The sequence below is a fragment of the Eublepharis macularius genome, chromosome 1, assembly GCF_028583425.1.
Source record: "Eublepharis macularius isolate TG4126 chromosome 1, MPM_Emac_v1.0, whole genome shotgun sequence".
In the NCBI taxonomy this organism is placed as follows: Eukaryota; Metazoa; Chordata; class Lepidosauria; order Squamata; family Eublepharidae; genus Eublepharis; species Eublepharis macularius.
The window spans coordinates 77319262-77345482 of record NC_072790.1 but is presented as its reverse complement, the minus strand read 5'-3'; the positions used below and the strand labels follow the sequence as shown (position 1 = coordinate 77345482).

At 40.9% G+C, this 26221-nt stretch overlaps 1 protein-coding gene across 1 annotated transcript in view; it reads left to right on the top strand.

Annotated features, from left to right (window-relative positions):
• ELOVL4 (ELOVL fatty acid elongase 4) overlaps nucleotides 1-26221 on the top strand; it is a 50839-nt gene that overhangs the window by 10063 nt on the left and 14555 nt on the right. The window contains exons 2-3 of the mRNA XM_054982067.1: nucleotides 17010-17197; nucleotides 20298-20378. Of these exons, the coding sequence (XP_054838042.1) occupies nucleotides 17010-17197; nucleotides 20298-20378 (269 nt within the window). The remainder of the gene's footprint in view (nucleotides 1-17009; nucleotides 17198-20297; nucleotides 20379-26221) is intronic.

Here is a 26221-nt window from a genome sequence, read left to right as displayed (position 1 = left end):
GATAATCTATACCATTTCAGAGTGTCGTCTGTAGAAAATCTGTTTTGGCTATCTGAACTATGGAAGTGTTTGTGGAACTAGATATTAAAATACCTAGGTGGAAGAAAGGGCTGAACATAAAGTATATGCATGGTATTTACATAAGGAGACTGGAATGCTTGTAGTGGTTCAGAGGTGCTTTTGTAACATGAAACCACTCTTAAAGACACCTGTAGTCCATCACATCTTTCATTGACTTTAGTGGAATGGTGTAACTCTGCTTAGGATAACACTATAAGTCTGGTCTCTCTTGAATGCTAGGTGGAATGCTCTTACTGCAAAATCTAGGTGCAACATAAGAAAGTTCTAAATGAATTTTCATTAATATTTCAGACTACTTATAGTGGGAATAGCCAATTTATTTTTCATTGTTTATGCTTTTTAAAATAATATTTTATTGTTTTCCTCTTGAATTGGAATTCCTTGCATTTTTGTTATTGCCAATACAACCCTTCAAATGTTAGCAAGGTTCTACAGTTTTCTGCTAGTTCTACACATTGTAGAGATTGGAAGTTAGAATGTTCTCGAGAATATTCACAATTTTTCTGTTACTCTGTTGGCTGTGCAGTGCGTTGCCTGCAAATAAATTCACCTTCCCAAGGATTCTTGAACAACATCAACCTTTTACACTGATGCATGGACCTATCCTGCTATATAAAGGCAAGCCATATTAGTGACGACTCACTTCTTATCCTCGTGCAGGCGCATTGCTGATGACTCTGGCATCGAGGCTGTTGAAAAGCGCCTGCTTGCCGCCAGGACGGGGCCCACCAAATCGACGGCCTAAGCACTCCTCCCTGCGCTTCCCCTCAGCACCCTCCTGCTCTGGCCTCCAGGCTGCCATAAAGTGCCCACCTGCTGCTGGGAGGGGGGCCACCAAATCAGTTTTTAGAGCCCATTGTATTTTTTCACACAATGGGTGTTGCTGCTAGTGTTAGAATAATTGTATTACCTCTGCCTTTGCTTTCAACACAGTCACTTGCAGTTTTAATGGGTCTCAAGTTTTCATGCCCCTTGTACACTGGTTCTATAATGTAGTTGAAAAACAGTAATCATCAGTCTTTCAAACATTTATGACTATTTTCCACAGTGAGTTATTCAGTTTAAAATCAACTATATATAATGGGGATTTAGCCCTCTTGTTGTACACAGAGCCGCACCCATTCGTTCTGAAACTGAGCAACTTATATTCTTATAAGCACCATCAGATTTAAGGTTGACTGCCGGATGCCTGTTGAAGACATGTAAAAAGTTCTGTTGATGTTAAATATAAATGTTCATGTCTAAGTCTGTAAATGATGATCGTTGATCCTCTGGATTCCTTAGTAACATTTTATTAATAAGAGTATATTAGCAGTCAGCAAAAGAAATAATGGAGACAATACAAAACAATGCTAATACTATATCATATTAAAATTATCTGATACGTCAGTAATTTCGAACAGTGTATTTGAAGTCTGGAAACATCAAAGTGTTCTATGTGATATGCAAAACTTGAAAGCAACTGTAGAGAAAAATGTTCTTGGGAAAGGATATAAAGTTTTATTCACAGCAAAGATTTCCCGCTCTGTAATGCAGCTGCAGGCATCAGAAGATAAGATGCTGATTGGACGGAGAGATGTGCTAGATTGGCCCTGTAAGTGCCTTTGCGCTGGAAATAGCAGATGCCGCTATAAATACTCGGTTAGGCTCCCCAGATGAATTAGAGAGCAGCGGTTTATACCTAAGGAATTAATTTGCTTTTTATATGAAAATTTAACAAAATGCTGATTTCATATTATAGAAGGGGCATTTACCAAGATTCATTACAACTTAAAAAAATTAAACAATGCTTTCCAAAGCCAGTATAGATGAAAAAGAAAGCATGCAATTCAGTTATCCAGCCAAAGTGTAACACTTTTAAATCCCATTGATTTTCAATTGCAGACTCATTTACATGCTTGGTCTCTCCCACTGAAATAATAAGGGCTTTAACTTTAACTGGATTGTACACATTAATCCTCCCCCCCATCCCCCGCACTGAATAGTAACATAAAATGCAGCTTCCCCATAGCCTATGAGTCTCTCTACACAAGATATCTTACACGAGGACACTCAAGTGATAGATCTTATACTTGTTCTCCCATTATGGACACACATGCCCTGCTAGGGAGGGAGACAGACCACGCAGAAAGTAAGTCACTTGAGCATCCCCATGTAAGATGTCTTGTGTAGAAAGAGTCTATGTTCACGTAGCACTGAAAATAGTGGTAGAAGTTTCTAAAGCACTTTGTCATAATTTTAGTGCTATTAATTATCCACAAGGAATAATTCATCACCATATTAAAGACGATTGACCCCAACCATTCTTAATGAAAGTTTTGTTGTTTTTTCCCAATTTTATGAAAATCAGTATTTATATTTGTTTTCATAGCTGCAAAATGCAGGCTGCAGTCCTGTGTACATTTACCTGAGAGTAAGGCCCATTGAACTTAGTTACACACACTTCTGCATATATGTGCAGAAGATTGGGCTGCAGTCATTCAGCAAACTTGCAGTTCACTTTTACATCTTAGGTATAGGTAAAGGTTTGTATGTGGTTTGTTTTGTGGTCATATTATTACTCTGGCAGTAGCCAAATTCTTCTTCTAGGTGATTAAATCTAATTTATAGATCTGGACAACACGGTGTTACAGCTGAGTGCTCTTGATCATTTCTTGCCATTATCATTATAATTGCTTTCTGTTCTTCTGTATTGTTGATGCTTAAGACTAGTCATAAGAGCAGAAAAGAAAGAAAGGTTTGTTTTGAGCTATTTCTTAACGCGCTGCCATTTTGTTTGTGATCAAATTAGAATCTGAGTTTTAGGATTTGAAAGACAAATACATTAATCCACTGAACCACTTGGTCACTGTCAGTTCTAATCAGGTAAAGGGACTGGTAATTTTGAAATGAAGCAGTTGTTTATATTTGACCTCAGAGGAGGCTACATTTCTCTGTGTGATATATCTATAGGTTTTTGCATATCTAACGTTATTTTGTCAGTGTTGTCAAGTGTATATAGTCCCTCTACTGTCCATTAATTAGCAGAGAAAATAGAATTAATGTAAGAATAGTTCTGATTTTACATGTTATAAAATATAACTTACAGATCAACTGAAGTGATGAATGTTTGATTTCTGATGTGGAAAAATATGAAAGACATACATATATTTAAAATCATTGTAGGATTTGGCCATATGAATTTGTGTTCACAAGAACAAATTAAATGTTTCCCCCTAAATCTATTTTATTTCAAACCATCTGATTTGACAATAGCCATTGTAAATTAATCAACCAACAAGATAGAGTTTTGTGGAAATAAGCCAAACAGCAAGTTCAGACCGCAAAAACTTACTAAGTGTTACTTTTAATGTCCACAATAAGTACAAGTATTTTGTATAAATCAAACTAGTTTGTTTTTTATTTACAACAACATGACTTACACTCCTATATTAACATACACAATTAATCTGATTTCAAAGTTTACATTCCATACTACCGAGGAAAACACCTCTCAAAGTACCATATGCATAACCAAACCATTTAGATTAAAGATTGTTTATTTCAAACTGATAAAGTGCTAGTGTTCAAATACCTGTCCCAAAAGGAATTCTTCAATTGGTCTATAGCATATTGCATGTACAACCATAAAGTGCAATGCTGAATTGGAAAAAAAGAATGACACTTCTATACATTTGAATGTTTGATGTTTGATAGTGATTCTTTGAAAAAGAATTGTTTTGAAATAGGATATTTTGGATCTAGACAACTTATTAGAATGATGGATTAATCACAGCCATTCATGGAACTCTTTATCTGGACTTTCTGATACCTACAAGGAAGGAGTGCATATCGATTTGAATTTTCATTGTTCTACATGTATGATATGGACTGTATGATATTTTGACTTGTTGATATATGTATTTTGAATGTGCTATCAATGCATTTGCACTTTAGTGTATGGAGTGTAAGCTTTGAAATCAGATTAACTGCATATGTTAATATAGGAGTGTAAATCATGTTGTAAGTAAAAACCAAATATTAGTTTGATTTATACAAAATACTTGTACTTATTGTTGATGTTAATTGTAAATTAATCTACAGAAGTACTTGTATGTATATAACAAGAAAAGCAGAGAAATAATGTGTGCATCTTCAAGTATTGTGATATTCTGTAATAGAGATAAGAATAACTAGGGTTGGGCTTGAACCCCTGGAAGCTTTGAGCCACTGATGTGCAATGCTACACTATGACATCTGGTCACATCACTGGAAATGACATCATGGTGTTGCTACAGTGCTCTAGCAATCCCACCAATCTCTATGGTTTTACTATACCATTTCAAGGGGTTGCTAGAGAGTCACAGCAATGTGTGACATCACTCCTACTTACATAACTGGAAGTGGCATTGCCACAACATCACTTCTCTCCCCCTGCCCCGATTTCTCCTACTGCTGCACCAAGCAGCACCAGGGGACTGAAGGCAGGAGATCTCCTGCTACAGTAGGACACCTAGTCCCCCTAGCAAAAACTCATGTTTTCACACAGAAGAATACATGCACTATTTAAAGCATAGAACTATGTCAATGATAAGCAACTAACTATAATGACTAAGGCAACTCCACATTCATAGGCAGTAAACCTGTGAATACCAGTGCTAAGAGGCACCATCAGGAGAAGGCCTTGGCCTCTATGCCTTGTTTGTTGGCCCTCTGGGGCAACTGATTTGCCACTGTGTGAAAGAGGATGCTGGACGAGATGGTCCATTGGTCTGATTCAACAGGGCTCATCTTATGTTCTTAAATTCTTGACATCCCCTGCCAGAAAATGTCACAGGAACACACTTTTAACCTGTGAAATGTGCTCTCTAGACCCTCAGAGGAACTACATTCATCTTAGTTATGTGAAAAATAGTGAAAGCATTACCCAGTTTATAAAGAGTACAGTTGAAAACCAGGAGATGTGAGTTCAGGAATACACAAGTGTACAGTAGTCCAAACGTTACTATGGTCAAATGATAAAATATTCTTTTACATGTTTGTTTTGTAATATATACAAAATATATGTTAATACATATACCCTATGAATGCAATGTGCAGCAGTAAATAAAGATTCTGGATTTAGAATGAGTTGGTTCAAATCCTTTATTATTATTATTATTATTATTTATTTTTTTATTTTTTATTTTATTTTTAATATTTTATTTATTTATTTATCTTAGTTGGTTCAAATCCTTATTCAGCCATGGTTGCTTTGGTGGCTTGCCAGTACCGATCAGCCTAGGTAACTTATGGGGTTGATTTAGGACTAAATCAGTGGAGACGTTGGGAAGGCCGCATAGGATGCTCCCTCATGCTTTGCCTCCCTGCCGGCAGGCCATGGAGCCGGCGGGGAGTCCGCACAGAAGGGCTCCTGCACTCTTCGCCACTCTGCTGGCAGGCCTCTCAGGAGCTGCAGAGCTGGTGGGAAGTCCATGTAGGAGGGCTCACTTGTGCCGCAGAGCTAGTGTCTGCAGAGCTAGCAGGGAGTCTGCCCAGGAGGGCTCTCTTGTGCTTTGCCTCCCCACCAGCAGGCCTCTCAGCAGCCACAGAGCCAGTGGGGAGTCAGCGCAGGAGGGCTCCCACACTCTTCACCACCCCACTGGCAGGCTCCCCTGCACTTCACCTCCCTGCTGGCTTTGCAGCCCCTCAGAGACCTGCCTCCTCCGACTCACTTTTTATATCCTGGCCCTCAGTGCGCCTGCACCAGGATAAAAAGTGAGTCATAGGGAACACAGTTCAGCTTTTATGTTTAAGGATGATGAGCACATGGACATTAAGTCCATATTTAAATACAATTTCTTATCTAGTAGATACTTAATACTTATGTCTTTAGTATATTGAAAGAGCTTTTGGGATAAAGGTATAATTCAAATGATAGAAATCAAGTAATTCAATTCTGAGCATACTCAATATGTCAAACCTTTTGAATTCTAAAATGAAGATGGGGAAAGGAAGTGTATTAACCACTGAGATGACAGTTGGGAGAGAAGAAATGCTTAGTTGACAGCTTGATTCAGGTAGGATCCTTTGAGAAGAAATGCTTAGGAAAAACTCTTGAGGATAAGAGAATTAATGATTAAGGCAGGGCTTGACAAATTCCAGAAGCCAGGGCACCTGGGCACTTAGAAATCTCATTGTGGCCCCTAGAATTTTCAGGAGTCATTTATTGTAAGTTTCTTTTGGTAATTCTCAGTAGAAGTACAAATCTTGTTTAGGTGAGGAAAAGACGTTAGGTTTTTTTGTTGCAATGACAATCTGGGTTACCTGTATTTATTTATATGGTATGACAGTTTTGTTATAGTTTTAAAAGAAATGACAAGAAAGTAGGAAGAATTCAGTTTCAGATAGGTAGCCATGTTGGTTAGGGTCGCCAGGTCTCCCTAGGACCAAACAAGGGGGCAGTGGGGTACTTAACTTCTGCATGAGTGCAAAGTGCTTGCTCCCAGCCTCCAGAAAATGACATCATTTTTTGGCGCAACAGAGGAGCTGCAGGTTGCGCAGAAGCCAGATTCATTAAAAATTGCCTCCAAAAGGGTGATTTTTAATTAATTGGGCCTCAGAGTGATCAGCAGGTTCCCTGTTGTGCTGGAAAATTAGGTTGTTTTCTGATGCAATTGGGGGAGCTTCGGGTTGTGCTAAAGATGGATTCATTCAAAATCACCCATTTTGTGGAGATTTTTAATTAATTGGCTTCAACACAACACGCATAATGCTGGAAAATGACATGATTTTCAAGTGCAATGGAGGAACGCAGGAAGGTGTGCTTCTCCCCAGTGCTTCCCTTGCTCCTTGCGATAGGGCTTCTAGTCCCCCACTGGGGGCAGGGGATCCCCCACTCCCACCCTCCACCCCTGCCCCCTTCTTGTGGCCTGGAGATTTCCCCCCCTTTAAAAGTGGGAAAGCCTTGGCTTGGTCAGGTGCCTGTAGAATTCATACTCTTCTTCTGCACAGGCCTCTCTTGCAGCCCTGAGCCCACTGCTTGCAAAGGTGGTAATTTGCGCTTACTGAGCTGAGCTATGCTTTGCAGAAACTGAGGTCTGTTTTGCAGAAGGTTGATTCCTGGTAGAGAGCTGGTCGCTTAACGACCACTCTGGCACTTGTAAATTGCTTTCATGTGCTTGATTAGATCTGCAACTGCTCAGGTATTTGCAAACTGTCTGGTTTTCATCTATGGTCATGTCCCTTCTCTGCTTCCTCAAGGGAGGAGTCAGGTGTTCAGAATTTTTACTCAATTTCACCCAAGCTGTCCAAGAAAATACCGGACAGTCTGGGTAAAAACTGAACATCTGGCAAACCTACTGGCAGGAGACAGGTGGGCACGGGGGATTCGCTACCTCAGAAAGGGGGCTAGAACATGTAGTGTTGGTCTGCAGTAGAACAGTGGAATTTGAGTCCAGCAGCACCTTAAAGACCAACAAGATTTTCAGGGTATAAGCTTTCAAGAGTCAAAGTTCTGACACTTGAAAGATTCAGGGTATAAGCTTTTGAGCGCTATGACTCTCAAAAGCATATACCCTGAATCTTGTCGGCCTCTAAGATGCTACTTGGCTCAAATCCTGATATGAAGAGTTTAGCGTTAGGTTTTGTGGTAGTAATAATTAGAAAGTATGGTCATTAAAATATAAATAAATAAGTATAGTTCATTTCAGATCCAGGGCTGGGGAGATTCAGGGCTGGGCAGGGCAGTTGAATATGTAGTGTGTTTGGATAATTTTTTTTGGACTTTACCAACTGCCCTAAAAATTTCGGAGCCAGAATTTTAAAGTCCTTTTTTATGGAAGTATTTTCCACTACAATCAATTGAATTTACCAAAAAAATGAAGTGCTGAGGATTGAAAGGTACAAAGTTTGAGTTCACATTTATATGTATAGTTTCAGACAAATAATTTTAGATTAATTAGCAGAAGTGCAAAATGTTTTTATATGTATAGTTAGGATAGGGTTGGTTATTCTAGACTTGCACAGCATGTTGTTTCAATACTTCTCTAAAGTATTTAATTCTGATTATTGTTAAATGCTGTAGGTTGCACTAGACAGACATGGTGTCTAGCCAATGTGGATTTTAAGAGCGGCTGTAGCATAGTGGTTGAGTTGTGAGTCAGCGCTCTGCTTGTTGGAATCCCACTACTGCCATGAGCTCAGCAGGTGGCCTTTGGTAAGCCTCTCCTCTCAGCCCCAGCTGTATTGTGAGGATAATAATACTAGTGACTATGTTCACCACTCTGAGCAAGCACTAATCTGTCTAGAAGACTGGTATATAAACACACTGTAAATGTTCTTTTAAAATTATAAGAATGCATAATGTTACCTGTATAGATTATGACATCAGAAGTAAATACAGATTATCTTTCTCTCTGATATAATGTATCTTAACATAAGATTGCTACAAGAAAAAGAAAATAGGTATGGTTTAGAATGAAGTAGGTCTTTTGTTTTATTATTATTTTTTACTTCATTTGTACCCTGCTTTTCCTCCCCAAAGGGGAACCAAAGTAGGTTACATAATTATCCTCTCCTCTGTTTTTTCCTCACAACAACCCTGTGAAGTAGGTTAGAAGCATGTGACTGATCACACAGATCATAGTCTGGCACTCTAGCTACTATACCACACTGGCATACACACATACATCGTAAGGTCACATCTGCACCATATTGGAGTTGTCAGTATTGACCAGAAGACAATTCTGTGATGTCGGTGGTAGAAACAGAGGAGACACTGCTTTATGCTTTCTTACTAGAATTTGATGCCAGTATCTGTCTAAAACAATTTACCCATTCTGTGGAGCTTCAAGTGGCATACATGATTCTCACTTCTCCATTTTATCCTCAAATATAAACTTGTGAGTTAAGTTAGTTTGAGAGTATGACTGGACCAAGGTCACCCAGTGAATTTCATGGGAGCTTATATGATTAAACCTGGTATTTCCATGTTCTAGAAGGACATTCTAACTACACTGGCTCTCATGGTGTCTAAGCACCTTGTCCTTTATACATTTATGTTTGTAAAAGCTCATTACAATTGTTGTAGAGGAATTGGTAAACTACTAGTTTTACTCTTGGTAAAAATAATACCAATTATTTTTACCTCTTATTACCCCCCTTCAGTACTTCCATGTGGAAGAAAAGCAGTCAGGTAAATGGTTTAAATAAATAAAATAGCCTGCAATCTGTTCTGATGAAGAACAATTGCTGTTTAAACCTGATTACTTCTTCCCCTACTATTGCTAAATCCAGGCTGGGAAATTCCTGGAGATTAGAGGTTTGAGCCTAGGGAGGGTGGTATTTAAGAAGAGTGGGGACCTCAACAGGCTGTAATGGCTTAGAGTTCACTCTCCAAAGAAGCCATTTTGTCCAGGGAAAACCATTCTCTGTAGCCTGTAGATAATTGTAATTCTGAGAGAGTACCAAACCACACCTGGAGGCTGGCAACTGCACCTGCTCCAGATTTTAATTCCCCACCCCCACCCCGTTCCATTCCTTAAATGAGAGAAGTTATGATGTGAGTAGGAATATGTGATGAGTTGTTTGGACTGTGTTTGAGACTGGCTGCTATGAGAGGCTTCAGTAATTGATATGATAAAGGAAGCGAACCTTAATTTATACCACACTATAATTTTTACAGCTACTTAGCCAAATAAGAAAAAACATAAATTTCCTGTTTCAAGAATATGTAAGAATGTATAATCACTTCTGTATTATCGAAGGCTTTCACGGCCGGAGAACGATGGTTGTTGTGGGTTTTCCGGGCTGTATTGCCGTGGTCTTGGCATTGTAGTTCCTGACGTTTCGCCAGCAGCTGTGGCTGGCATCTTCAGAGGTGTAGCACCAAAAGACGCTACACCTCTGAAGATGCCAGCCACAGCTGCTGGCGAAACGTCAGGAACTACAATGCCAAGACCACGGCAATACAGCCCGGAAAACCCACAACAACCATATAATCACTTCTATTGGATCAGGCCAATTATCTAACATGAGGTTTGCACTGTGGCCCAAAAAATTCTTCTGGGACTCCCTCAAATAGGACATGAGGACAATAATTTTCTCTCTCTCTTACCCCTCAACAACTGTCATTCGGAGGTATTAATGAAACCGACCATTAAGGTCTCATTAGATTATTGATACACTTCTAGCCCCTTTTAAAGCCATCTAAGATAGTAGTCATAACTACATCTAGTGATAGTAAATTCCATAAGTTATTTATGTGTACTGTGTAGAAGTGCTTCTTAGAATTTCTCCTGAATCGACTGCCCGTAAGTTCTACTACTGAACAAAAAGCAAGAAAGTCCTACCAATTGATTTTCCCTATTTTGTGCACAATTTTATAAATCTGTTGTGGCACTCTTTTTTAATTTGCTCAGATAGACAACATTGATGTTTGGAACAATGTATTGATGATTCTGTGTAATACAGAGACTTCTGGATGTCCTTAAACTAAGCACTGATCAGAAATTTGTTTTTTGCTAGCAGGTACACACCGAATACTTGGTTGACTGTTGGACTATAAATGACATAAATAAAATAAAAATTGACTTATCTGTACATCTTATTGAATGTTGCCAGTTCCTTTTGCATTTCCAAATATACGAAAATTGTATTTACCTGCTTTGCACTCTGGTACATCCAGACCAGCCATTAATTACACTATTAGCTATTGCTGGTTGTATGTTTGGGCTGTGACTTCAGAGCATTTTTTGATATATCAGTGTTTGCACTTCATTTTCTGGCTTCTTTGTATGACTTACACTCATATAAGGTTTTGTAAGATTGATTTGGTCCAGTCTTTCATATTCCCACCCCATTTTTAGAGCATTTTAGAAAAAGATCCCCCCTCCCCAGAATTTCTACAACTTAACATTTTCACCAAGAAATATTGTAGATTTAGTTTGCTTACAGCTATATTCCCTCATGCTCTTCCCAAAAAAACTGAATTCTATATCCTCTTTTTGAATTAAATTTATTGTGAAATCGCACACATTCAGGAATAAAGAAAATAACTCCAGAGTGTATGCAAGAGAAAGGAACCAGACACATTGGAAATTAATTAATTAATTCATCCATTCATTCTGGGACAGTAATAAAAGAGATCTGGCAAGAGTACAAGTGTAGACAAATTCTACTGTTGCTTCTCATGTTCTATGTTACTTTGCCTTTATGACTCCTTTTACATAGATCTGCTCTGCCTGGCATTTTCCCCCTTATGGTGGACTCACATGAAGCACTGATCTCGTTTTCTTCTGCTGGAACTACTCACTGAATTGTCCTGAGTAGGATTTTGAGTACACCTGCTTAGGATTGCTCTCTAAATATATCTTCAGTCAGGGATGACCTTTGTCTGGCAGCTGTTGAGGCCCAAGGAGAAGCGCGGATCTCTGGCATGCACACCAACAGCAGCCCCTGCCTCTGTTGTCTTGCTGAATGTGGGCAAGATTGAAGTCTCTGCAAGCCACTTAGGTGAGTGAACATCTAGGACAAGGAGCAGCCGCCACCTCCAGTCAGATCCCTGTTTCCTATATGCCAGTGGCTGCTGATCTTCTAGCAACCACCACCACTCACTGATAGGGCAACTGAGCAGCACGGCTGGGACCCAGCTGCCACCTGCTTTCTGCCTGCGTTTGAATGAGGAGAGGGAAAATGTAGGGTTGCCATAATGCCCAGGTGGCTGAGTTTTACCTGGAATCTGGGCATGCCTTCAAGTACTGGTTTGGCCCATTAGCTGTCCTGGGTTCCTAGCTGTCATTTAGAAAATAAAAATAAAAGATTGGATCCTGTAGAAAAGATACAGGATACTCCCCATGTGCAAGGGGAGAGGTGACTTTTGTCAATTTCTCCCTCCAAAACAGACTTGACCACGTTGGCACCCCAGTGGGAGAATTTGGCAGGTGGGAACAAACAATTTGGTATTGCATCAATGTGGACCAACACTTCTGGTATGAAACCAGAAGTGCCATCATCAGGTCAGGGTAACACTTTAAGATTCACCCAAAGCTCTATGGTTAAATCATGAAGTTTGGGGTGAATCCCAGAGTGTCACACTGACAAAATGTTATCTTTTCTTGTTTCATGCTGGAAGTGTTGGAGCACATTGGCAAAATGTCAAATTGCCTTCCTATTCTCCCCACCCCTGCCCTGTTGAGGGGCAGCAGGGAATGGGGAGCCTGACCTACTTACTCTATAAGTATCCCTCTAACCCCTCCTTGTACTGCTCCAGGAGGACCTCCCTATGGCAGAGCAAAATTTGAGGGACCATTTCAGAGTGCAACTGGAGAGAGCAGGCAAGGAACTTGCAAAGGCAGAGAATTTAGATCTGCTTCCAAGCAAATATCTAGGTTATCTAGACATGGAAGTCAAAATATACAGAACAAGAAAAGGCAAAAAAGCACTTTGTGCAGTTGGAAAGACCTGGGGTTTTTAAGTCTAATAAAATATTTTTTCCCACTGCACCAATTCCTTTTTTGCCTTTTCTTGTTCTGCTTCCTGGTGTGGCCATCTCTTCTCTATAAAATATACAGAAAGTTTCTTGCCTTATTTATGGAGCAGAAACAGGCCCATTCACCTTCCCTTTGTCCTGGCCAATGAAAGAAGTCACATCTATGATTGATGGGTGTGGGAATCCCAAGGTAATGCATGCTTTTCTATTGCCCAGAGCTACTTCTGTGCTTGTTGTGGGCTCATAGAAGCAATTAGTAGCTCTGTTGGAGAGCTGAGCTACACAATATGCCCAACAAGTGCTAGGTCATGGGGACATGACTGGAATCATAGCCAGACATCGGGGAACTCACTTTAAAAATCACTTGTTTGTTCAGTGCTGTGTATGAGTGCTGTATAAGTTGAGTCCGCCACTGAACATCTGTTTGCAAGTCCGGTGATGCACCTCTGATCCAGCATGTGTCGAGTATGTCATGTAGTTGCACCCTGACTTTTCTTTTTCTTAGGCTTTAAGTGGCTTTTTAAAGCCAATGGTTTTAAAGAAAAGCATCTTACGTTTTCTTGTGACTTGCCAAATTATTCCAAAATAATTGTCTTTTAAAAAATATAAAAGATGACCCTTCCCAATCTCCATTCATAAGTTTAAGACAGACAAAGTGACATTTGTATGTTCAGTACTGGAAAAGAATTCCAGATGGTGCATTAGGAAGACAAAAGGAGGAAACCTGGGTGACACTACCTGGTCTCTAGCTCCTTGAGAGTGGAGGGCACACAAATACCCTTTCAGGTGATTTCTTTACTTTTGTGTTGTTGGTTGGCTTTATTAAATGCTTTGAAAGTCAAAATTAGTAGTCAAAGTTATTGAGTCCCATGGTCTGCATTCTCTATTTAAAGTGCGTCAAGACTGAAGCACATTGGAACTCGCTAATTTGAAGAAGCAACACATACAATAATTTTTTTATTGCTAATTCACTTATTGCTGATCTGATACTTGTCTTTGGAAACAGGAAATAATATCGAAGATAATTTAGTTGATCTAAAAATTAAAAAATAGTTACTAGTTTTGTAATTATTTTCTTTTTATGCAGCCAGGTTTCAAACTTTGGGTGGGGGGAATCCTACAGAGTATTTAGGTAAAAGGTAAAGGTAATACCCTGTGCAAGGGCCGAGTCCTTACTGACCCATTGGGGGACATCACATCACAATGTTTTCTTGGCAGACTTTTTTGCAGGGTGGTTTGCCATAGCCTTCCCCAGTCATCTACACTTTACCCCCAGAAAAATGGGTACTCATTTTACCGACCTCGGAAGGATGGAAGGCTGAGTCAACCTTGAGCTGGCTACCTGAACCCAGCTTCCACCGGGATCGAACTCAGGTCGTGAGCAGAGCTTGGACTGCAGTACTGCAGCTTACCACTCTGCGTCACAGGGCTCTTTACCACAGAGTCTTTACCTCACCGTATGAATCCTCCCCTTTTATATCCAACATATCTAAGTTAGCATTCACAGTTGTTACTTGCTTTCTATGTTCAGAAAAGTGTTTGTTGTACGAGTGAATGCGTGCTTTTCAACGGGCTTTTGAAAGGTTGAGTACTCTAATAGTGAACTCACTAGACATGTGGCAGGGAAATGGTATTTGAATAGAAATAAAAATGTGTAGAAGCATGTGGGGAGAGGTTTAGTGTCTGATGCAAGCATCATGAATTTCTTGAAGCAAAGATGGGACATGGGAAGGGGTTTAATTGAGTTTGCATCTAAGGTTGAACTGAAATCAGCAGCAGAACTATATTCTTGGTGGTTTGGTGAGGAACAAGTTACTGGAAAAGCCTGTACCTTCCATAGGTGACCTCCAAGTGGTCTGTTGCCATTCCAAGAGTGGCCGGACTTTCCTGAGAGAAGCTTCCCTGTCTTCGTGCTTCTGGGGGCCAACGATAAGCGAGCTGGTGTTGCAGTAAAGATATTCTTTCAGTAGGGTGCTGCAAGGCAGGCTGTGATATCAGCTAGATCTCTGGTGGGGAGGCAGGGGAAAGAGCTCCCCTTGTGCTCTTGTGCTCCCAAGATTTGCTTCAACGATCCAAGATTCACTGATTATCTGATTTAACTAACTAACCACAGTTAAAAATAAGGTATGGTTTCATTTTATATCTGAACGGACTCATAGTATTCCTAGTATCTTCTGTATACTAATCTTCCTCCTATGCTTCGATTGGGTATGTCTCTAAAAACCATATTTGGGTTTTGCAATCTTGTTTTGGGGGTGGATCAGCACTATAGCCTGCTTTGAAGTGGGTTTAGGTTATGGACAGATGGAGTTTTGTAGTCAGTTATGTGATTTTTGCGGAGAAAATCTATGTACTCAACATAACTGAGTCCTTGGAAGATCTTTGAGATGATAAGGATGCAGTGCTGTGCATGTTTGTTTGCATGCTAGTCCCGTGTAAATTGATAGGATTTACTTCTGAGTAAGCTAGAATAAGACTTTAAGCCTGTAGTCCTGTTCACATTTCACAGTCAGTTTTATTGAAGCCAACGAAACTCCACTGAAAGCACGAGGAAGGCAGCCGCATCAGTCAGTGCATGTGCATGCTCACAGTGGGACAAAACAGCTTGGGGAAACAACACAGAAGCTCCTCCAAGACCCGAGCTGCATCAGGCCCCAGCAGGCTTGGGAATGTTAGTTCTCTGACATCACATGTAACTGTAAAAAGAAAAAAAGTCAGCAACCCTGACCTGACATTAGTTCCAGGTGGGTAACCATGTTGTTCTTCAGTAGAACAGCCAGATATGGGTCTAGTGGCACCTTAGAGACCAGTAAGATATGCTTTTGAGAATTAAAGCTCTCTTCTTCACCATCTGAGGAAGGGAGCTTTAACTCTTAAAAGCATATACCCTGAAAATCTCATTGGTCTCTAAGATGCCACTAGACACCTTTCTTGCTGACCTGATGTATGTCAGACATAACGTCTAGTTTGGGCTCAAGGGCTGAACTAGACATGACACCATCATGACTACTATGAGCATGCTGCTGGCATTTTAAAGTAATTTAAATGCCAATCAGGATTGGGCCCACAGGACAGAGCTCTTGTTTCCCCATGCTTTTTCAAGTGCTGAAACAGCCACGGAGGACAACCATTTCAGCACTTGATAAGGCATGGGGAGGAGGAAACAGGAATGCTTCAGTCTTCCATTCTGCAGATCCAATCAGGATCAGGTCCTAATGGCATTTAAAATCACTTTAAAATGGCGGTGACCTCCTCATGGCAGCCTGAAGTACACTGTCACATCTAGTTTCATCCTTAGTTCAGCTGACTGTAAGGCCTGCCCATTTTTACTCAGGCTGCTAGGGTTGCCTGGTATCTGATTTTCTACCGGACAGTCTGTTTTTTTATCTGGCTCTTCAGGGGGAAAGTGGTAAAAATACCGGACGTACAAATGTCTGGTATTTTTGTCCATGGGGGAAGTGCCCAGCTGAGTCAGCCTCCTTCACACTTGGATAGCAGCAAGTTCATTCACCCTTCCCCAAGTGTCAGAGAAGTAATCAGCTGGGCCAGTCTCCTCCATGCCCAGGAAGTGGTGATCTTGCTTGCCCCAAGCATTGGAGAAGTGCCCGGCCCAGCTGCTGGGGCAGCAATGATGTCATTGAGTGATGTTATCACACAGGAATCAGAAGCACACATGCCCAAAAAATTTCAAAAAGTGAGTGATAGGGTCCCTGTCTGGTTTTAGCTGGGAGGCCATCTGACAACCCTAAACCCTACAGAAGTGTATGTGTATACAAGTATTATTAAATATGGGGGGGAAACAATCATGAACTTCCTTTGCAGGAGCTGCCATTTGCACATCCATGTGCTGTTGGAGGAACAAAGCCAGAGACTAGAGGGCACAGGTCCTTGCTCCATTTTTCTTTCTGACAGGCAACCTTTGTTGTTGTCTTAGGCACGAGCGTTGTGTCAGATAAAGATATGTTTTTTGTAATCCTTCTCCAAGCTTTTTTGTGGTAGTTAACCAGAAGAAATGCAATGCATCTGTAGAAAACGCAGCAGTTAATGTGCTTGATCTGCATTATTAGCAAAAATACATAAAGTGCAGGTGAGGTTACCCAGATCTGGGGATCGTGAATATGGCACTCTAGGCAAAAGTGATAGAGTTGGACAAGACAATAGTAATAGTACTGTTTGGTTACCAAGCACATCTGAGATTCCCCCTAAATGGAGCCATTATCTGCTCAACTATTTTTAGTATGTTAGTCATTCAGTCTTACTATGTGATAATACAAGGCAGATATTATCAGTTTAGAATTTTCAGTAATGTAATTTTTGTTACAGTTGAGGAAAATATAGAATAATCTGTAAAGATATAGAATATTTTGGATATGTTACTCATTATTTATGCAACAGTTATCATAATGTTATGCAAAGCTATTTAAATGAAATTGTCATGAGAAAACTTGTTGAGTCATTCTCTGCTTCTGTTTTCCCCTAGATAAACGGGTTGACAACTGGTTCTTGATGCAATCTCCATTTCCCACACTGACTATTAGCACCATTTACCTCCTCATTGTTTGGCTGGGCCCCAAATGGATGAAGACAAGGGAGCCTTTCCAGTTACGATCATTGTTGATTATTTACAACTTTGGAATGGTTCTACTCAACTTCTATATTTTCAAAGAGGTACCATTGTTTTTTGGTCTCTATGTATTGACTAGTTATTTATGATTCAGACTTCCAGTTACATCACTTAAATTAATCATACCATTTTCTTATGTATTCGGAGGAGTGAGTACATCTTTATATGTGAGTTGAATTGTGATTGAAACTAGTATATTGTATTTAGATTAGACATATGTTCTCATCAATGCTAAAAAAGGAAAACAAAAATATGTTAGGATATTTACATTGATGTGCCTTTAGGACAATCAGTGAAAGCAGAAATGATTGTAATGAAATACTAGAATAATTTAAAGTGGAATTTAGCTCCATATATTTTAGACTTAGTTTTCATTGTACCTATTCTTAACTATGAACTGACTCCATATTATATTGCACATAATTTATTGTGTAACTTTTCATATATCATATAGAATATCTACATCTCACTGTGTGTGCACAACTGTTACCCAGAAGGCCTTTTACAAACACCAGGAGCCAATCAGACAGTGTCCTCCTGAGCCAACTATACAAGAAGTGTATGGCTGTCTCAGCACTTCTAACTAGTGAGCCCCGTACAAACCAAGGGCAGGGATAATGTAAATTAGTATGCCTGCTCAAAGTATTTTAAACAATTCAGCCCTGGCTCCCACCAGACACATTTGAGAATGAAATAATTTAATCATTCAGATTATTTTTCGTTTCAAAACAGTAAACTAGAATGCTGAAGCTAAAGTCTTGAGGGTCTTTTAACGTTTTTTTTTTGCGGGGGGGATAGAATTTTTGTAATCTCTTTTTTTAAAAATTAAGGTTGGTGAAAATTGGTTTTCCAAGCAGTTTATGTGTATGAACAATGATTTATCATAGACAATAATCTTTCCATTAACATTATGGTGAATGGCAATTATATACAATGGATTGGATCCTACAACTGTCTTACATTAAAACGAGAGCTTTTGTCAGGAGGAAGGATCTTTCCACTAATGCAAGAAGTGTCAGAGGAATCTCTTGAGTTATGGGGTTATTTTGCACTGGCCAGAGAGAAAGAGAGGGGAAATTGGAGGGCTGTTCTATGGGAAGACCTGGCTTCCAGACTTTCAGAGCCCATGTATACTCCCATAGAAAATAATGTCCCTTTAAAATTTAAAGAAACCATAATAACAGTGTGCTTATGTACTGCTCTTACCCACTCTGAGCAGTGAACAAAGTGTTGTTATTATCCCCACAATACAGTTGGAGATGTGGGGCTGAGAGGAGCGGCTTACCCAAGGCCACCTGCTGAGCTCATGGCAGAAGCGGGATTCAAACTTGCAGAGTGTTGATTCACAGCCAACCATTTAACCACTATGCTACAGTAACTCTCAGAAGTATCTCAAAGCTATTGGGTACACCTGGCCTCTGGGGGTCAGGTCTACTGATTATTATTTTGTAAAGGGGGTAGACCTGGATTCCAGAAGCCTTCCTCCAAAACCACCAGCAGGGCAATTGCCAGCCAGGTAAGTCCAGGAGCAGTTCAGTCTTTCCTTTTCAACTTTAAAGGGACATAGATGGGTAGATTATTTGGAAGCATCATTTTGGATATCCCCAAGTCAACCTGAAACAGTGAATTTCAGATATATTTTCATTTGGGGAATATTTGAATGCACACCCATAGCTGAAGTTTCTGAATTGTCACCAAGGGCAACCCTCTATAGAATGCATTACTATTATCTGGCCTTGAGGCTATAGTTACATGTCAGTGTGGCCAGATTCACTGAGTCCCAAAAGGGGACAATCCTCTAAACTGAATGTAACTTATAAAAAGCACCTTTTGCTACCACCCATCCCCTCCAAAACTCTTAACTGAGTCCAACAGGGACGGACTTACCTGAACAGCACAGCCCCCTCTGAGGCCTCAGCTTTTCCAACCCCTTTCAGCTTTGTCTTGTGTGTGTTTTGCTTTACCTTAGCCATTTGACCACTGCAGACTGACATTGACTCAGGACAAAGATGGCTGCTTCTGGAGGCTTAGATAATGAAACGTGTAACTGGGTGTCATCAGCATATCCTTTATCAAACCTTATCCACAGGGAAAGCCCCAAGATTTGACTATGAATCCTCTGCCCCAACCTTTTGACTACAGCCAGATAGAAAACACTTTTAACTTCTATGAGCAGAAGAATGGGGCTTTCCCATTATATCCCGGACCTCATGAATAGGCTCCCCTGAAGGTTGGAACAACCTTTCAAATGGTATGGGGTCATTCATCAGGGAAGAAAAATTGGTGAACTTTCCCCTTCTTTCTTCACAACTTTTCAAAAGAAATGCTTTCCGCTCACCAAAGGCTCCCTTATATCCTAGTCACTGACTGGACCAAGTATTTCTCTGAAGCATTCTAAATGTAAACCATGTTCATAATTTAAAAGTGTTCTGGTACATTTTTAAGATGAGTCTTGGCTATTATATCAATAATGATTGAAAGATGTGGAGACTGATGCATGTTGAAGGCTGAACTCACAGTTCCTAGCTGCTCAGTGCGGAGGGAGCCCTCGGGCTTGTCTTCTTCCTACAGTGGTCAGTAGGGTGCCAGCACTTCCAGAAGGTTACATGTGAACTTAGCTTCCTTCGTTAAAGATCATCAGTTGTATGAAGAACAGTCTGCATGACATTCTTACTCTTAAACCAGTTTTCTTCTCATTGAAAAGAATGGGGCTAGGATGGCTCAAGTTCAAATCTGCCAGTTTAAGAGGACAAAGAGCTCTCCAGACAGTTCTGTTTAGCCCACCTTGCCCAAGCGGCTGTACACAGCTCTGTTCCTGCTGCTGCTACGAATAACCTGAATGCCAGGAGCATGGGGAAGAAGTAGGCTTCTGACAGCTCTAAATTAATGCATGTGAGGACCACAGTTCGAAGTGACTGGCCTGCTATGTAATACCACATTAGGTATAACAATAGCATGCTGGGAAGGAGAAGGAGCATGATTAGGGGAACAGTGAAATTGTAGCCCTATTTGAAGAAATATGTTGGAAGACATGCAACATTTTAGTAAATATTGTTTTACATGCATTTTTAAAGTGGCAATTGATTTCAGGAATCATAGTTGTAGTGTTTGTGGAAAACTAATTTGTGAACTTTATATTTTCAGTTATTTATGGCATCAAAAGCTCGAGGATACAGCTATATCTGCCAGAGTGTGGATTACTCAGATAATGAATATGAAGTCAGAGTGAGTAGTAACTTTTGATACCTATCTGTCAGTCGGCCTTTTGATTGTGTGATGAATATACCATGCCAATTTTCTGCCTTGGGTGGTTTTGTAGTTGGGAACAAAAAACTGTAATCACAGAACATTTTTCTTTAGCAGGTCATGTTTGGACAACTTTTGCCTAAAATATCATTAAGCATCCACTTAAATACAACATTTACTAATACATAGCTTTTGTCTGCAAAACTGAAATATAAAAATAGCTAATATACAAGAGCCCCATGGTGCAGAGTGATAAGCTGCAGTAGTGCAGCCCAAGCTCTGCTCATGACCTGAGTTTGATCCTGGCGGAAGCCGGGTTCAAGTAGCAGGCTCAGGGTTGACTCAGCCTTCCCTCCTTCTGAGGTTGGTAAATTGAGTACCCAGTTTCCTGGGGGTAAAGTATAGATGAAGGCAATGGCAAACCATCCCGTAAAAAGTCTGCCAAGTAAACGTTGGGAGGCAATGTCCCCCCATGGGTCAGTAATGACTCGGTGCTTGCACAGAGGACTACCTTTACCTAATATACAAGTATGAAATTCGTATTGAAGTAGTATTGATATTGAATCCAACTGTTCAGGATAAACAGAATGTATCGACAGATCCTATGTGCATATGTTAAATATTTCTCCTGAGATTTTTTTCCCACAGGAGTAACACCCCGAGGTTCAGGTTATAATTACATATAGTACTAAAACTCTTTAATGTAAATATGCCTTTTTTAAGGGGTGGGTCATCTTATAGTCAGGGTCGTTTTCCTTTGGGGTAAATATGATACTTAGAATTTTTATAAAACTGTTAGTTGTCAAAGCCCTTTACATCAAGGTTGCCAGGCCTCTGCAGGGGTGGGAGATTCTCCATCCCAGCTGTTTCTTACTGCTACTCAGAGCACGGGAAACCCAGAAGTAATATCAGTCCTCTCTAGGATATGCTGTAAATTCTATATAGAGTTTTTGGCAATTCCTAAAGAGGTGTGATATCAAGTCCAAGTTTTCCAGTAAGTGATGGCACAGTGTCACCAATGACTGTCCCCATCTTGCCCCCCGCCCCAGGTCTCCTGCTGCCTGCCAAAACCTACTTTACATACATTTTCTGTAATCCTTTCAACAACTGTATAAAGTAGGTCATTATTATTGTATCTGCTTTGCAAACGTTGTGCTGACACTTTTCTGTGGTCACACTGTGAATGCTTATCAGACACAAGATTCTTTTAACAGGGACTTGGTAATTTGTAGCTCAGTCTCTTAGTTATTATGTTATAACACTTTCCATTGCAGCAGAAGCATTATTTAAACTTAACTCATTAAATGTGAAAGCATATACACTAGAGATGGGCACAAACCTAAATACGAACAAAAAAAACCCACGAACCAGCCTGGTTCGGGGTTCATGGACCAGGGTTCATGGAAGCTCGTTTCCATGAACTTCCACGAACTGGACTACTGGTTCATTTGGTTCGTATTAAAGGGCCAGTTTAAATACCATTTCCCCAGGTTAAATGGCCATTTAAATTTTTCCTGCCACTTTCAAGTGGCCGGGCCCTTTAAACAGCCCAACCCCAGCCCTCACCCCCCCAGCCCCTCACCCCCTCCCAAGCCCCAGCCCCCCACTTACCTTCCATCTGATGCTGGGGTGGTGGAGGCCTCCTCCACTACCCCACAGGCCCGTGCGGCAGCAGTGGAGGAAGAAAAGGGCCCTCCTGCCCCTCAAATGGCAGCCACAGCTGCCATTTGATGGGCAGGAGGGCCCTTTTCTGCCTCCTCTGCTGCCCTGTGGGCACACTGGGCAGCAGAGGAAGCCAAAAAATGACCTTTCCGCCTCTCAAATGGTAGCTGTGGCACGCAGAGCAGCGGCCAAAAATGGTCTTTCTGCCCCTCAAATGGCAGCCACAGCTGCCATTTGAGAGGCGGAAAGGTCGTTTTTGGCCTTCTCCTCTGTCATGCGGGTTTGCAGGGCAGCGAAGGAGGCCTCCACCACTCCAGCATCAGAGGGAAGGTAAGTGGGGGGCTGGGGCTTAGGGAGGGTGAGGAGCAGGGACTGGGGGTAGGCACTAGGTTTTGGGGAGTTTTAAAGGGCCCTGCTGCTTGCAAGTGGCAGGTCCCTTTAAACTGTTAGCTGGCAGGTGGCAGGGGGGATTTCCCCGCCTGCCAGCTAATAGTTTAAAGGGTCCTGCCACTTGCAAGTGGCAGGAAAGGGCCCTTTAAACGATTAAATGCCCCTTTCCCTTCCAGAAAGGGGGATTTAAATCCCATGAACCACGAACTGGTTCGTAACTGGGCCAGTTCCGTGCCCGTTCGTGGTTCATGGTTTGTGGAAACTCCACGAACCACGAACCTCATGGTTCGGGTTTTTTCTGGTTCATGCCCATGTCTAATATACACCACACTCCTCAAGCTATCTACTCTAGAATAAAATAGTAAGACTACTGTCTAGTAAGATGTTTTACTTTTTAAGTACTTTCTGGAATATATTGTTCCTTACCTAAGCCAGTTCACAGTAACCAATTGTCTTGTAACACCCCCCCTCCCCCAGAGCAATCATGTGGGACCTATGGGTTGACCTAAACCAGCTCTGAATTCCACTTATTAAATAGAGCTTCCATACAAAGGCTTTCTTCTGTAGATGCTACTGTACTGTACTTGCATTTGATCTATATCATAAGATCTGTATCACCTTGGGTGGAAAAGGTTCCTGGTATAGGGACAACCTAAAACCAGATGTTGCTAGCTATGGCAGCTTTCACCAAACATATCTTTTGTTTGTTTGTTTGTCTGTCTTGGTGTGATGAAAATTACCCGAGACCTATTTGACTTTCATACATTTATTAATGGTAGAACTACCCTTAATACCCCTTTTTGTAGTCTGTGTTCAATATTACATGTGGATTCTGTGCCTGCAAACAAGCTTCAGAATATTCTGGAGCTCTGGCCAGCAGCAGTTTGTGGGGATATCCCCAGACCCAAAACTGAGAGTCCAGTGCCTCTGAATGGAAAGGGGTGTGGCACCCTGACCAAAGGGCATCAGGAGATGGCAGTGGAGATGCTTATACCTCATTCCTATGCAGGTTCACAGCTACTTAATGGCTAGCAGAACATGGTGCCAGCAAGTGATGTAAATATTTATGCCCACACCAAGTTCTGCTTCAGCAGTGCCCAGTGGTGGAATATTCAGTGTGACCAAACACATAAGCCACCACTAGCTCCAAAGATTTGGCATGAAATCCCCTCCTCTGAGCTTTATCTTTCCACATATGGCCAAAGGGAGGATCCACCACCTTCCCATTCAGTTCACTTCTGACTATTATGTTAGTAGCTGGTCCTTAAGTGTTCTCACATTTTCTTCCACTGGAATATATTTCCTCAACTTTAGTTTCCTTTTTTCCTATTTTAACCCAGAAATAGCCATAATTTTCCCCGGTGAAATAACAGTGACTTAGTGGTGATATTTTCAATGGGAAAAAGATACAGGATTGCCAACTCCAGTTTGAAAAATTCCTGGAGATTTCGAAGGTAGAGCCTGGAGAGGGAAGGGACCTCCACAGAGCATAATGCCATAGAGTCTACCCTCCAAAGTAGCCATATACTCCAGGGGAACTTATTTCTTTTTTTGTTTGTTTGTTTGTTTTTTTTATCCAGGGGAACTTATTTCTGTAGCCTGGAGATCAGTTGTAATTTCAGATTTCCAGCCACCACCTGGAAGTTGGTCACCTTAGAAAGAGCAGGAGAGGAAAGGTTTAAAGAGGCCCTCACACTGTGTTCTTATTCCCTGCAAAACATATTTCTAGCAGCTATATTTGGAAAAGAAACAATGTCTCTAAAAATATATATCATTGAAATAAATTTAAGGTGTAGTTCTGCTCTAAATCACAGAGTACATATGTGAATCAGGCATGAGTACGTCATGAAGTTTAAAAGATTTTGAAAGAATATGTAGCAACAGGAAGCTATCATATTTTTGAAATAGATGTGTATCCACAATTTTTGCACACAATTCACAGCCAGTTATATTATTGTTTCCAGTCATTTGTGAGAACTCACGGGGGCTGAAATGTAGATAACATGGGTTCAAAGCAGTGAGTTCCAGAATTTTTTTAAGGATGTGGGCAGCACTGTAAGTTATCAGAACAGATGACAACCATATCAGTTCCTTCCCATTGCATTGTGTTAGACCTAGGGAGGAACCACTTCTATTTTTCTTCAGGGTGTTTTGTTGAAGCTCAGTTGCTGTGAGACTAGTGATAAAATCATATTTAGCAACATAGATGCAGTTCCCTCCCTGAACTAAACTAATAACTAGGAGCACCCTTCTCTAGTTAATTCTAGCATATCACACAAAGATGCAAAATTTTCTTTGGCCTGAAGCCAGAGAAAAAAAACACCGACAATCACAGATGCTTATCTTCAAGAAAGACAATAGGACTATCAAGTAGCCACTGTTATTGAGCAATTTCCATTCACTTAGGGGTAAAATTGGTAGTAACTGTGCACCAGCAGTAGTACCAGAGACAAATAAATATGAGATATGCTTCATCAGTAGTCCACTTCCTGTGTTTGGGGTAGGGCCATAGCTCAGGAGTAGCTTTGCATGCAGAATAGGATTGCCAGGTCCCCTTACTCTCCCGGTAGGAGGGGGAGGAGCTGGCTCTTACTTGGGGGAAACCTCCTCATATGCGCAAAGTGCACAAGCGCTCCTGGCAGGTGCTGGGTGTACTTTGGGCCACTGTGAAGTTCAGGATCATGCTCGCTGCTGGGTGCAATTACATTACTTAAGGAAGTGACGTTGTTGTGGCCTGTGAGAGTGCTCCCGCTATGCACTGGCCCATGAGGTTTTTTGCTTCCCAGGCCTGTCCACCAGGCTTTCCCCCCTGCCAACCAGATATGTGGTGGTGGGGGCCAGAGGCTGGGAGCGGGGGATTCCCTGCTCCCACCAGGGTACTTGGCAACCTAATGCAGAAGGCGTTAGATCAGTCCTAGGCATCTGACCCAATGTGAAAGACCTCTGCCTTAGAACCTGAAGAGATGCTGCCAATCATAGTAGACTACAGTACTGACCACGATAAACCACTGGCTTGACTTAGTATAAGGCAGCTTCAGGTGTTCATGTATGTGAATACTCATGTCAGACTATGAAGTCTGCTCCTTCTTTACGGATTGAGAAATGGGCTCTTTCGGTTAAAATATTAACTGCCTGACAATATTAACTGGCTTGTTTGGTTAAAATATTAACTAGGTAACAATATTCCATGGCAGTAAATGCCTGGATTAAGATTTATCCTTCCTCCACTTCAATTATATATAGTTGATTTTTTAATATCAAATATGACCCATAGAGAAATTTCTTATAGTTGTTCATCTCTACATCTTTCCTACAGCTTGCAGTTATTCACAACTCTTGGCAATGGTCTGTGCTATATTGTTAGGAATATTGGCAGAGGATTGCCTGTTAGATTTTTGTTACAGCTTCTTGTGCTGAACTCTAGCGTAATGCAATAGAGAGAGGTAGGGTCAGGTGTGCTGTGTCTCATTTCCTTCTAGTTCCTTTGAAAGAAGGAACCAAAAAGGAAAATCTATAATACAAACATTTCTTTGTAACTCTTCAGTAGCTAAAGCTGATATTTTTGGGATATCATCCTCAGTGAGTTCCATCCTTCCAAGGAATGTCCAAACATTGAAAGGCTGAAAGCCAGCCAACACAAGTCATCATTGTAGATTGTGCCTTTCCAGCAAAATGGACAGACACCCTTCATATGCAATATGCACCCTTCATATGCATATGTGTAAACATCAAAAACTAGGTATAAATAAATGAAATTAAAATTGAACAGT